Raw genomic sequence first — 13,667 nt, forward strand, 5'->3', positions numbered from 1 at the left:
ACAAAATAGTGGGTCTCCCAGTTATAGCACCTGATGAAAGTTTACCCTTACATGGGCAGATTAATAAGAAAACTTAGTAATATTGAATACAATGCCTCAAATTCAAACGAACAACTCAATGGTTATCAGGTGCTGGTTCTTTTTGAGGCTGTAAGACACGCCACCCCCCACCCCCCCATAACCAGGACCACTGAATGGTAGTCCAAGGTGAATGGGCAAGTGAGTGGTGTCAGGTTGAAACTTTGGCCCAGCTGAGAAGCCCAGCATTTTTCAGCTCTACTCTAACACTGGCTGGCTTTCAGGCTAAAGAAAAGTGAACTTAAAGAAAATTAACAGGAGACGTTCTATAAAAGGGTGAAAATTTTAAGAATGTTACGTTTTTGCCCTGCCAAGTATAGGTATCACATCCAAGATTTTGTAGAAGACTGCATTGTTGCCTGGCTGCCTTACCCAGAGGTAACAAAAAATTATTCCCTGGGGCAGACGACCCTGTTGAGCACCGTCTGCAACCGTGGAAGCTGAAAACACAAAAGACCTCATGCTAGACGGGCTTTTGCCTCGGGCCCTGGGCCTGAAGCTGGGCTCTGGGCTCGTGGGGGTGCCCGCTGGCTGGTGTCTGAGGGGGCTTCTCCCAGGTGCACAAGACCGAGTGCGGCGCGGGTGCGGATTCGCCCCGGAAGCCCGAAGTCATACGGAAGGAGCAGGGTCCCTGGACTCGGAGCCATCGCCTCCCAACATGGGGAGACAAAATGGCGACCATGCTCCGAGCCGAAACTACATACGGGTTCCGGGCCATGCTACAACCACAACTCCCAAAATGCTCTGGGTCGAAGGCGGGAGGCCGAGGTCGCTCGATGTGGCGCTAGGCCCTGTACCCCTCCCCCCTAGCGGAAACCCTCAGGAATACGTTGCCTGCTCTGGTCCCCTCCCCCGTCCTTTCTCGCACAGGCCGACGGGACTTGTAGTTCTTCGGGAAGGGAATTGAACGTCCCTCAGGCCTTAAGAAACTACACTTCCCGGTGGGGTTTCGGCGCCTGCGCACAAGACCGCGGTGCGTACTACGATTCCCGGCGGGCTCTGCGACGCGCGCGGCGGCGTGCTGACGCGCTTAGTTAGTTGTGCTGACGTGCAGCGCGGCCCAGGCGAGGTGCGAGTGGCGCAGTCGGTGCCCGCTGCGGCCCCTGAGGAAGCGAGGAGGCGTCAGTGTCGGCTGAGGCGGCGGCTCCAGGCCCCGAGAGACTCGGGAGCTTGAGTAGCGGCAGCGACAGCATCTCTTTCTCTCGGAGGCGGCGGCAGCGGCGGCGGGCGGCGGCGGAGCGGCGGCGGCGGCGGCGGCGGCGGGTGAGGGAGCGCGCAAGCCAGGTGGGGGAGGGGCAGTGGCACCGGCGCGAGGCCAAAACGCGCGGAGAACGGCCTAGGCCGCCGCGCGCACGCGCTCTCGCCGCCCCTAGCTCGCGCGGACGGTCTCGCTTGCCTGCCTCCCCTCCCCCTTCTCGCGGTTCCTGTCGCGCGCGGGCTTTTACTTTCACCCCTCCCCCATGGCAACGGCGCGCGCCGCCGTCTGCACTCGGTCTCGCGCGCGTTCTGGGCGAGCGGGGGGAGCGCGCGCGACTCGGCTTCTAGCCTCCCCCACGCATGCAGCCGCGGAGGCTTTTCTGCAGCTGCCCCTTCCGGCTTTTTCTTGGCGGGGAGGGGCCGGCAGCGACGGGGGCTTGTTCTCGGATCCTTACCCTTGCGCCACTCCGGCGTCCGGCTTCCCTATCCCTCCTGGGGGCCTGTGGTCGGGCTGGGAGCCTCCCAGACTGCGGGGCGCCGCGCAGCCCCCTCCCCCATCCCTGAAAGCCGAAAATAGGCCTTGGCGGCCCAGTCTGTGCCGAGAAGGCCTTGAACTAGATGCCCCTGATATTTAGACCGTTCGGACTCGTTAACTGTTTGCCGTGAAGTGTTAGGAAGAGAAAAGCCCCAAACCTTTAATTAAAAAATTTAGCCTAGAGCAGACCAGGTGCTTTTTTTTCTTACCCACTTTTTTATTATCTCCCCGAAAGTTGTGTTAAAGCTAGGAAGAGGAGGCTGTTGGAGCCCTTCCTTTGAAAGAAAACACTGGACTCTGTTTCAGGCATTATTTGGCACACAGCTCTCCTGAGCCTTGGTTTCAGTTCACGCTCATCTAAAATGTCTTCTGGATCAAAAATTCGAAGAGTCTATTTTGTTGTTTTCCGTCTTAAGTGTGTGTGCTTAGGCCTTTTCTTGAACTAAGATTTTAAGTTTTGGGGTTCCATAGTGTCCACTCAGCTATACAATGCAGCAGTGCTGAGAATGCCGTGCTTACCTAGGTCCATTTTTCTGCACACCCACCACCACTATCCGTTTTGGTGCCTTTTGCTTCTTGGATACCTTAATACTGAATTTCAGGATTTCACTTCCTCTGCCTTGTTCGCTTAGCATCATGATAATTTTCCAGTAGAAAAAAAATGTATTTTGTTTTCTTTTGTAGCTTTTATTTTCTATTTAGTTTGAGTAACTTTTGCATACCCATAGTCTGTGGACCCCAGTTTAAGACTCACTATTTTATAAAGTTAACTGGTTTTTGGTGGGGGGGGGGTGTGTGTGTCTACCCCTTGGTTTGTCCTTTTAGTGTTTCCAGCACTGCCTTGGATGCTGTGGTCTATGGGTTTTTTTCTTTTCCTTTCGTTTTTTTTTTTTTTTCCCCTTCCGTTTTTTTGGCTCATTCCTTAAAAGTTCTCCAATTCATTGTGACTTAATACCCTTTGCTTAGCTGTTGGTTTAACCTCCCTAGGGAGTGGGAGGATTATTGTGTGAGCTGGTATGGAAGTGTGGGTGAATGGTTAAGTTGAAGAATTAATTGCAGGTCAGAAGCATTCTGCAAGGGAAGCAGAAATTAGGTGGGGTATAGAGAGGCAAAGAAGGACAGAGTAGGGAGGATTGGTATTTGAAAAAATGAAAGTGAGGTTTGGAAGGTACAGAAACTGATTTCATGTTACAAAGAAGTTTTTCATTGTGCATTTTCACTTGGCCTTTTCTAGATTTAGCCTTATCTGTCACTCTCTTTACCCTAGTAGGGTTTTTTCTTTTTTGCCTCTTTTGAGTCTGCTATTGGGATTGGGCAGGGACCCAGACTTAGAGTTGGGAGGTTGGGCTAGCTCCCTTCCATCAACATCTTGCTATACTTTTTTTTTTTTTCCTTTTTCTGCACTTTAGAACATTTTCCCAGACATTGGCATGATGTTTCTTTTTTCTTTGGTTTAAAAAATGTAGCATTCCTCTTACCCAATTCAATATCTTTTCCCTCTACTTTTGACTAACTTGCCCACTTTGTTCCCTGGGTTTTTTTCCTGGGGTGGTTTTCCTCATACATTTATGCTCTGAAATTATGTTGGCCAGGATGAGTTGGAGAAAGAAATAGAGTATATGTAGCATGAGAAAGGAATATGAGTACGTGTAGCCAAGAAATCTAACCAGAAAAACGGGCTTGAGGGCTCTTCGGAGTCACGTTGGGGTTGGGACAGGTTGAGGGGATAGAGGATAGAACCTACTGGGAGGCATGAAGATAACAACATGAAAGGGATAAAGCAGGGCTGGGAGAGAACAATTAGGAAATGAGATATAGGGGATTGGTAGGGAAAGCTGACAGTTTGATATCAGTGAAAGTGAGGTATAAAGAGTAGGAGTTTTCATTATAAGTTTAAGGCAAAGAATCCTAGAGAAGGTATGGGAACCATATGAACAGAGGAGGCTGGTTTGATGTATTTAGAGCATTACGTTGAAAACAGGTAATAATTAACAGGTGCTAGGGAGACTTGGGTGAGCTGCCAATCTTGTGGGAAATCCCATTGGAAGGAAATTAAAGAAATAAGGCATTAGGATAGTTGATAGGAGGTATAAATATTTGGAATTGAGGAAATGGTCCTTCACCTGGGAAGTAAAATACAAGAATTACATATCCAGGATTCATGAGTTTCTGGTGTGCATGCTGGCCTGTGGTCTGGGGTGAGGCTGCACAGGATATTTCTGGTTTATCTTTAGAACTGGTCTGCCTGTTAGATATGTAGGGGCTGTTTAGTCCATTTCGTGTTCGTAACAGGGTAGTCTGAAATCCTTAGGTTAGTTCTTGGAAGAGTCTTTGGACTTGCACTGCAGGCCCTTGGGAGCCACAGATCTGTTCTGCTTGTTGTGCCTGGTTTGGAAGCCTCAGTCAGTTACCAGAGGTTAGGAATTAGAGTAGTTGGTGGAGACAACACTTGTGCATATTGGGGCCAAAGGAGAATAAAGGGACAGTGGAGAAATTTGAGAGAAATAGGATCTTTGTTTGCTTAGGGTGGAAAAAGAAGAAAATCTACGTGCAAGTAGGAATGGTTCTTGGACATCGAGAGAAAAAGGCTCTAAGAGCTGAGCTATGACTTGGTAGAAAGAAAGCAGAGGGAAGGATGGAAGAAGGTTTTGTTAGGAATCCAGGAGACTTGTGCAGCTAAAGGAGATTTAGTGTGGAGATACATGTTGACATAGGGATGAAGGCGAGTAGCGATTTGGGTGGTGGTAAGTTGTTAGTTTGAGGCCAGGGGCCTGACCCGTGTCTCCCCGCTCACCCTTAGGAGCGGTGGTGCCCTCCCCCCTGGGCACGGGGCCATGTACAACGGGATCGGGCTGCCAACGCCCCGGGGCAGCGGCACCAACGGCTACGTCCAGCGCAACCTGTCCCTGGTGCGGGGCCGCCGGGGTGAGCGGCCTGACTACAAGGGAGAGGAGGAACTGCGGCGCCTGGAGGCTGCCCTGGTGAAGCGGCCTAATCCTGACATCCTGGACCACGAGCGCAAGCGGCGTGTGGAGCTGCGATGCCTCGAGCTGGAGGAGATGATGGAGGAGCAGGGGTGAGGGGAGGGCTGGGGGAGAGCCAAGCACTGAATGAGTGCAGAGCTGGGGGAGTTAGGTGGGTTGTAGAAGGTTAGGGCTGGTTGAAAGAGGCCTGGAGAAGAGTTGTAGAAGGGGTGGAGGTAAAGGAACTAGCAAATTGAAAGGAGTTAAGGGAGAGTTCAGAGTGGGTGATGAGGAAACTGTGTGTCTGGGACATAGAAGGGAGCGTGAGGGAGTCCTGAGTTATTTAGATGGAGGCACATGGGGAAAGGGGCCATTGAGAAACAAAAATGTGCTTTAAGGGGAAGGTGGGAAAGCAGAGACCAGGCAAGAGAAGAGCTAGGTGAGCTGACAGGTGTTGTTATTGGTAGAGAAGAGGAAGGTAAATGGATTTAAGGATTGAGCCCTTGGAAAGTAGCAAAGGCAGGAAAACAGGAACTGGAAGAATATTTGGATAAGGGGATCATGGGTTGAGTAAGGAAGTGAAATTTTGGAATAGGAGCACATTCAGGCAGAAAACCTTTTAGAGCAGTGGTTTTCAAACTTAAGCAGTGGCGCCCCTTTTATGTAATACACCTTTGGAATTCTGGGAAATGAAAGACCTGTTCTTGTTGAAGTTGGGAAGGAGCACCTGGAACTCTGCCTGCTTAACTTTCTTCTTTTGGCTCCTGAGTGTAGCATGTTTAAAATCCACTGTTCTAGAGGGTGTAGTGAGTGGAAGGAAGAAAGATGACAGGAAAAGATCAGAAGGATTTAAGAGAAGGGTCCTTTGGGTGACAGTGAGTGAGAAGTTCTATGTGTGCATGGAGAGGGAAGGCACCCTGTTGGGAATGAGGGAACTGTAAGTCTGGGACGGGCAAGTGTGTAGTCAAGCTCTAACCCTGAAGGGATTTGTTCTTCAGGTACGAGGAACAGCAAATTCAGGAAAAAGTGGCGACCTTTCGACTCATGTTGCTGGAGAAGGATGTGAACCCTGGGGGCAAGGAGGAGACCCCAGGGCAGCGGCCAGCGTGAGTGTCTCACTCTCCCTGGATTTCCTTTGGACTGTGTGCTGCTGCTTCTGTTGTCCTCTCTTCTTAACTTGTACTTGCTATTCTCGTCTTCCTTTTCCCAATCCTATTTGGCGTCTGCCTACAATTGTGTGAAAAGGACTGTGCCCTTTGCTCTCTCTATGTCCTTCAGACCTTTGCTGTATTTTCTTCTAGGGTAACTGAGACTCACCAGTTGGCAGAATTGAATGAGAAAAAGAATGAGCGACTCCGTGCTGCCTTTGGTATCAGTGATTCCTATGTGGATGGCAGCTCTTTTGATCCTCAGCGTCGTGCTCGAGAAGCCAAACAACCAGCTCCTGAGCCTCCCAAACCTTATAGGTATATAAGACCAAGAAACCAGTGTTAGCTTCTCTTAATTCTAAGCACTGTGCTTTCTTTTCTTTTAAAAATGTGGACTATTTCTTCAAAAACTCTTTAGATTTTGTTTTTCTGAAGTTGAAACGTCTGAGAAAATTTTCTTAGTATCCATCCCTGCTTCTTTTCATCTTTTCCAGTCTCGTCCGGGAGTCTAGCAGTTCTCGCTCACCAACTCCAAAGCAAAAGAAGAAGAAAAAGAAGAAAGACAGAGGACGGTAAGTTAGTTGGAAAGTTACTATAGTAGCCAGAGGATCAATCCTGTCATGCGTGCCCTTTCTCCTCCTCAATCTCAGTCTCCCCCCCACCCCATTTTTGCTTCTAGGAAGCAGGAGAGAGTTATCAGAAAAGTCAGGGACGAGATAGTTAACCATTCAGGTCTCAGCTGGGGGAAGGAATGTGTGCGCTTCTTTAGTGGGAAGTGTTGATTCTGCAGCTTGGCTAATTAAGAGCTGGCCAGCAGCATTTTTGGATTTCTGGGATTTTCTCATTTTGAGGTTTGTTGATTTAAGGAGGAGGTACCTGTTCTTAGAGAGTAATGAATTCTGGACTTGGGTCTGGGATGTTGATGCTGTTGGAGTGGTTTGGTACTTTAGAAGCCTTTTGAGTGTGTATTGTAAGTGGGAGGGCCTGAGAAGGGTCAAGCAGAATGACCTTGTTTCTAAACTCATCTTTAGCAGGTCAGAAAGCAGCTCTCCGCGACGAGAGAGGAAGAAGAGTTCTAAGAAGAAGAAGCACAGGTATGAGGTGGGAGTACATGGAGTGATTGGAAAGATTTGATGAGTCCTGGCGTAGATATTGGTTTATATTTTATATTTTTTTCCCCAACAGATCAGAATCGGAATCCAAGAAACGGAAGCATAGGTAAGAGCTCTTAGGGGCAGAGGGGACATGGTGGCATATGAATGGTGAGCCATTGCTTGATGGCCTTGCTTGTTCTCTGGGAGGATGGTGGTTATCTCTTGGAGTATAGCTCAGTTCTTTAATTTTTTGTCACTCCAATTCTTTACATTTCATTTTTTGTTTTGTCTTTTTTAAAAAAAGATTGTTTTTAATTTTATTTTCTAGGTCTCCCACTCCAAAGAGCAAACGTAAATCTAAGGACAAGAAACGGAAGCGGTGAGTGAATTTGTGTGAATTGGTGGGGAATTTGTATAGCAAGTAGATGAATGTCATTTAGAGGGATAGGATAGAATCCAGTACAGGTGTGACAGCACCCTAAGTTATGGTGGTCTTCCTTCAGATCTCGAAGTACGACACCAGCCCCCAAGAGCCGCCGGGCCCACCGGTCAACTTCTGCTGACTCTGCTTCCTCTTCTGATACTTCCTGCAGTCGGTAAGGGGTGGTCCACGAGGAAGGGAGGGAGAGGGACTTGTGGGCTAATCAATTTAATATTTATTGAGCGCCCACGGTGTGCTAGGCGCTGCACAGACCATTCGGAAGACACGGTCCCTGCCCTCTAGGAGCTGACAGGCTAAAGCAACAGGATGGACAGACATATACATTTCCCCTTCTCTTTTTTTTTTTGTTTTTGTTTATTTTGTTATTTTTTGTTTTGTTCTGATGTATATGGACTGCCAGAATAGGGGGGGTTGTGGTTTGTTCGTGGTGTCTGGGGGAGGAAGGAATCCTTACCCTGGCTTCCTTAATCGGGGAAGGCTTCCTGAAGGAGGTGGGCTCAGAGGTGAGTTGTGAATGAAGCGGGTAGGGAATGGCTGGGTGGAGGGATTGGGGAGGTTCGTGGGAGGTAAATAAAGGGGTAAAGGGAGAACATTTTTTGGGAGTGTGTTGGGAAGAGAAGGACCAAAGTGAATTTTAGACTTCAGTTTCAGTGAGTGATTTGAGTCTTGCGCAAAAAAGAAGGCTTTTTGGAAGAGGGTTTTGTACCAGTCAGGAAAAGTGGTTGGGAGCTGGGGAGGGGGTTTTCTGTTCTCCCCTGAGCTGATTGCCTTCCTCTCGCCCATCCTTAATTACTTCTCTCAGGTCTCGAAGTGCTGCAGCAAAAACTCATACAACTGCCTTGACTGGGCAAAGTCCTTCCCCTGCTTCAGGGCGTAGAGGGGACGGAGATGCACCTTCCAGGGAACCAAGTACCACCAACACAGGGCATCCCAGCAGCCCGGAGCCCTCTACAAAGCAGCCTAGTAGCCCTTGTGAAGACAAAGATAAAGACAAGAAGGAGGTATGTTCTTGAGTTAATGGATGTTCATTGGGTTGCAGGGTTATGGGCTTTAGAGTAGGTGTTTGAAGTGGAGGAGAGAAGTGAGAACTTACGAGAAACGAATGTTTTTTTCCTGTATTCTTTGTTATTAATTTTTTTCTACAGCTGCAAATCCTTTAGAATTGTGGTTTTTAAATGTCATTGAATTTAGGTTTTACATCATTATCCTGTTCACGTAGGTACATAGAACTCAAACGTTCGTTTGAACTACTTAGTCTTAACTACTTAACGATGCCTCTAGTTGTTTTATTTCATTAAATGTTGGTCATGGCTAAAACGTTTCAACCCACTGGGTAGCTGCCTGCAGTCTGAAAACACTACTCTGGAATGGTCCTTTCAGCACCTGTTCTTTTATACTTGATATTCTAATTTAAGCCCTAACACTTTCATGTTTCAACTATTACAGTGTATTTTAAATGTTCTTTGCTAAATTTTTTGCTTTCTTGTCCGTTTTTTCATGTCCTTTATCTTTCCCTGTGCTCCATCGTCTTTTTTACTCACACAAATCATGTTCTCCCTTTCCCTTTGTTCCTTTACTTGAATATAGTTATTTTTCAAGGATAACGTCAGATGCGACCTACATTGGGGAACTGCTTTAGCTTCCCGTTTAGAAATATCCTCTTTCCTGTTCTTGTAGCGTTTTGCAATCGTTATTTGTTGTAAAATGGGTATTTGCATTCTTTTCTCTAGATTATAAGATTTGAGGTTACAGACTGTCCATATTTTCATGTTTTCCCCCAAATGTTTTTTATGTTATGTGATCTTTTGTTATTGAATGAATGTGGCTACCTATCATCAGGAAAACGACCAGTTGGTGTAATGGGGTGTGTAGAAGAAAATTTCATTGGAGATGGTGTTGGGATCTTATGGGTGATAAGAAGTTTTGGTGACTATATATTCCTATCCCTACTTTCTTTTCCACTCTTAGAAATCTGCAGTTCGACCTAGTCCCTCTCCGGAAAAGAGCACAGGCCCAGAACCACCTGCTCCCACTCCGCTCCTTGCCGAGCAACATGGCAGCTCCCCACAACCCCTTGCAACAACCCCCTTAAGTCAGGAGCCAGTGAATCCCCCATCTGAGGCTTCCCCAACCCGGGGCCGTTTACCACCTAAGTCTCCTGAGAAACCTCCCCAATCGTCATCTTCGGAGAGCTGCCCACCATCCCCTCAACCGACCAAAGTTTCTCGGCATGCCAGCTCCTCTCCTGAAAGTCCTAAACCCACACCAGCTCCTGGGTCCCGCCGAGAGATTTCTTCTTCTCCTGCATCTAAGAGTCGCTCACATGGCCGAGCAAAGCGGGATAAGTCACGTTCTCATACTCCTCGTAGGGTGGGGAGGTCCCGTAGCCCTACCACCAAGAGGGGGCGATCACGGTCTCGAACCCCTACTAAGAGAGGGCATTCTCGGTCCCGGTCCCCTCAGTGGCGTAGGTCTCGGTCTGTACAGCGTTGGGGACGATCTAGAAGCCCCCAGCGACGTGGCCGCTCTAGGTCTCCACAGCGACCAGGCTGGTCCAGGAGCAGAAATACCCAGAGAAGAGGCAGGTCTAGATCAGCAAGGCGAGGCAGGTCGCACTCTAGATCCCCAGCCACTAGGGGCAGATCTCGTTCTAGAACACCAGCCCGGCGGGGCAGGTCTCGCTCTAGAACACCCACCAGGCGGAGATCGCGATCCAGAACACCCAATAGGCGTAGATCTCGGTCTAGAACACCAGTCCGGAGGGGCAGGTCTCGGTCTAGAACACCTGCTAGACGCAGATCCAGGACCCGTTCACCAATACGACGGCGGTCTCGTAGTAGATCGCTAGCCAGGCGAGGTGGCAGGTCACTCTCTAGAACACCAGCCAGGCGTGGTCGGTCGCGCTCTCGAACACCGGCTAGACGAAGTGGTCGATCGCGTTCTAGAACGCCAGCCAGGAGAGGGAGATCTCGATCTAGGACACCAGCAAGACGAGGAAGGTCCCGTAGTAGAAGTCTAGCTAGACGGGGAAGGTCCCGTAGTAGAAGTCTAGCCAGGCGGGGAAGATCTCACTCTAGAACACCACAAAGAAGAGGCAGGTCTGGCTCATCATCAGAGCGGAAGAACAAATCCAGAGCATCACAGAGAAGGAGCAGGTCCAACTCAAGCCCAGAAATGAAAAAATCTCGTGTTTCAAGGCGAAGCAGGTCTCTCTCTTCGCCACGGTCCAAGGCAAAATCTCGCTTGTCTTTGAGGCGAAGCCTTTCTGGGTCCTCTCCGTGTCCTAAACAAAAGTCTCGGACACCACTAAGGCGTAGTCGCTCTGGATCATCCCAACCTAAAGCTAAATCTAAAACACCACCAAGACAAAGTCATTCTAGTTCATCTCCTCAACCTAAAGTGAAATCGGGAACACCACCAAGGCAAGGGTCTGTAACAAGTCCTCAGGCAAATGAACATTCTGCAGCACCACAAAAAGAAAGCTGTTCTGAAATGTCACCTGACCCTGAGGTGAAGTCTAAGACCCCTTTGAGACATAGCTGCTCTGGGTCGTCTCCTCCTACAGTAAAATCTAGCACACCTCCAAGACGGAGCCGATCTGGGTCATCATCTCCACAACCCAAAGTGAAGGCAATAACATCACCAGTCCAGAGCCATTCTGGCTCTTCTTCTCCAAGTCCTAATAGGGTGACATCTAAAATACCACCAAGACAAAGCAGATCAGAGTCTCCTTGCTCCAATGTGGAATCTAGATTGTTGCAGAGACAGAGCCATTCTAGGTCTTCCTCACCAGATACCAAAGTGAAACCTGGAACACCACCAAGACAATGTTACTCAGGGTCTACTTCACCGTGCCCCAAAGTACAGTCCCAGACTCCATCAGGGCACAATCTTTCTGGATCAAAGTCACCATGTTCTCAAGAGAAGTCTAAAGACTCACCAGCACAAAGTTGCTCTGGATTCTTCTCCCTCTGCCCAAGAGTAAAGTCTAGCACACCACCAGGAGAGAGCTATTTTGGCACCTCATCTCTGCAACAGGAAGGACAATCTCAAATTTCACCAGACCCTAGATGTGATACTTCAAGTCCAGAAACGAGACAGACCCGTTACGAATCTCCATCTTTGCAGAGCAAATCTCAGACACCTCCTAAGGGTGGCCAGTCCAGGTCCTCATCTCCAATCACTGAGCTGGCGCCTAGATCTCCAACAACACAAGACAGAAGCAAATTGTCAATAAGTCCTAGGCTGAAATCTGGACTGTCTCCTGAGCAGAACAGATCCCATTCTGACTCTTCCCCATATCCTGCAATGGACTGTAAATCTCTTCTGGGGCAGAGCAGATTGGAGTCTTTTCCTGAATCAAAAGAGAAAACAGACTCACTCTTTCAGGAGGATGTTACTGTCTCGTGTAGACTAAGAGACAAATTGAGTCCTCCTTCAGTGCAGGATAGACCTGAGTCTTCACCAGTACTCAAAACCACACCTGGAACCCCAACAAAGGAAATATGTGTTGGGTCATCTCCAGATACAAAAGACCAAAGTAGTGCATTAGCTAAACCAAGCCAAGACGAGGAATTAATGGAGGGGGTTGAGAAATCTGAAGAATCCTCAAACCAGGTCCTATCCCATGTGTCTCCAGAACTTAAGGAAATGGCTGGAAGTAACTTTGAATCATCTCTTGAAATACAAGAAAAGCCTGCTGTGTCTTTGACTCTTGGCCAAAGCCAATCACAGGCTTCTTTGGAAGCAGAAGTCCCTGCAATGGCCTCAACTTGGAGTGGGCCACATTTTTCTCCAGAACGTAAAGAACTGTTAAACTCCCCTCCGAGGGAGAAGAGCTATGAATCACCTTTAGAATTTAGAAACTCAGGTCCTGTTGCAGAAGTGAATACTGGATTTTCTCCTGAGGTTAAAGATTTGAATGTACCTTTTCCTAATCAGTTAGAGACAGATCCATCTCTAGACATGAAAGAACAATCGACTAGGTCCTCCAGACGTAGCAGTTCTGAGTTATCCCCAGATGCTGTGGAAAAAACAGGAATGTCTTCAAATCAGAGTGTTTCTTCACCAGTACATGATACTATACCCAGAACACCCTCAAGGGAAAGTAGTTCTGCATCTTCTCCTGAACTGAAAGATGGTTTACCCAGAACCCCTTCAAGGAGAAGCAGGTCTGGGTCTTCCCCAGGACTTAGAGATGGGTCTGGGACGCCCTCAAGGCACAGCTTATCTGGGTCATCTCCTGGAATGAAAGATATACCCAGAACACCATCAAGGGGGAGAAGTGAGTGTGATTCTTCTCCAGAACCAAAAGCTTTGCCACAGACTCCAAGGCCAAGGAGTCGTTCTCCATCATCCCCAGAGCTGAACAAGTGTCTTACTCCCCAAAGAGAAAGAAGTGGCTCAGAATCATCAGTTGAACAGAAGACTGTGGCTAGGACTCCTCTTGGGCAGAGAAGTCGGTCTGGATCTTCTCAAGAACTTGATGGGAAACCCAGTGCATCCCCTCAGGAAGGGAGTGAATCAGACTCTTCTCCAGATTCTAAAGCTAAGACACGAATGCCACTTAGACAAAGGAGTCATTCTGGGTCATCTCCAGAGGTCGACAGCAAATCCCGACCTTCCCCTCGGCGTAGTAGGTCTGGCTCATCTCCTGAAGTCAAAGATAAGCCAAGAGCAGCACCCAGGGCACAGAGTGGTTCTGATTCCTCTCCTGAACCCAAGGCTCCTGTCCCTCGGGCCCTTCCCAGACGAAGCAGGTCAGGTTCATCAAGCAAAGGTAGAGGCCCTTCTCCTGAAGGAAGCAGCAGTTCTGAGTCCTCTCCAGAACACCCACCCAAATCCAGAATGGCTAGAAGAAGCTCCAGGTCATCACCGGAGCCCAAGACCAAGTCTCGCACCCCACCTCGCCGTCGCAGCTCTCGATCATCTCCTGAACTGACTAGGAAGGCCAGACTCTCCCGTAGAAGTCGCTCTGCATCATCTTCACCAGAGACCCGCTCTAGAACTCCCCCAAGACGCCGAAGAAGTCCCTCAGTGTCTTCCCCAGAGCCAGCAGAAAAGTCAAGATCCTCACGCCGGCGGCGTTCAGCTTCATCCCCACGCACTAAGACAACTTCAAGGAGAGGCCGTTCTCCTTCACCAAAGCCTCGTGGACTCCAGAGGTCCCGTTCTCGCTCAAGGAGGGAGAAAACCAGAACAACCCGACGT

At 48.8% G+C, this 13,667-nt stretch overlaps 1 protein-coding gene and 1 long non-coding RNA gene across 2 annotated transcripts in view; one reads left to right on the top strand and one right to left on the bottom strand.

Annotated features, from left to right (window-relative positions):
* The window catches only part of LOC109439324 (uncharacterized), a 139,199-nt gene that overhangs the window by 12,058 nt on the left and 113,474 nt on the right, over positions 1-13,667 (bottom strand). The gene's annotated exons all lie outside the window — the stretch shown is intronic.
* SRRM2 (serine/arginine repetitive matrix 2) lies at positions 1,115-8,454 on the top strand. Its single transcript, XM_019719597.3, has 11 exons — positions 1,115-1,341; positions 4,611-4,886; positions 5,772-5,879; positions 6,075-6,239; positions 6,416-6,493; positions 6,953-7,015; positions 7,107-7,139; positions 7,344-7,394; positions 7,519-7,611; positions 7,697-7,960; positions 8,260-8,454. The coding sequence occupies exons 2-10, from the start codon at positions 4,645-4,647 to the stop codon at positions 7,737-7,739; spliced, it is 876 nt and encodes a 291-aa protein (XP_019575156.1). The 5' UTR covers positions 1,115-1,341; positions 4,611-4,644; the 3' UTR covers positions 7,740-7,960; positions 8,260-8,454.

Source organism: Rhinolophus sinicus, chromosome 10, assembly GCF_057876585.1.
Source record: "Rhinolophus sinicus isolate RSI-liver-muscle chromosome 10, RSI-T2T, whole genome shotgun sequence".
In the NCBI taxonomy this organism is placed as follows: domain Eukaryota; kingdom Metazoa; phylum Chordata; class Mammalia; order Chiroptera; family Rhinolophidae; genus Rhinolophus; species Rhinolophus sinicus.

Bases quoted from the DNA above. Each gene is read 5' to 3' on its own strand.
- SRRM2 (XM_019719597.3), top strand. From the start codon at position 4,645: ATGTACAACGGGATCGGGCTGCCAACGCCCCGGGGCAGCGGCACCAAC. The intron at 5,880-6,074 runs GTGAGTGTCTCA...ATTTTCTTCTAG, and splicing joins ACCCCAGGGCAGCGGCCAGC to GGTAACTGAGACTCACCAGT. The intron at 6,240-6,415 runs GTATATAAGACC...CATCTTTTCCAG, and splicing joins GAGCCTCCCAAACCTTATAG to TCTCGTCCGGGAGTCTAGCA.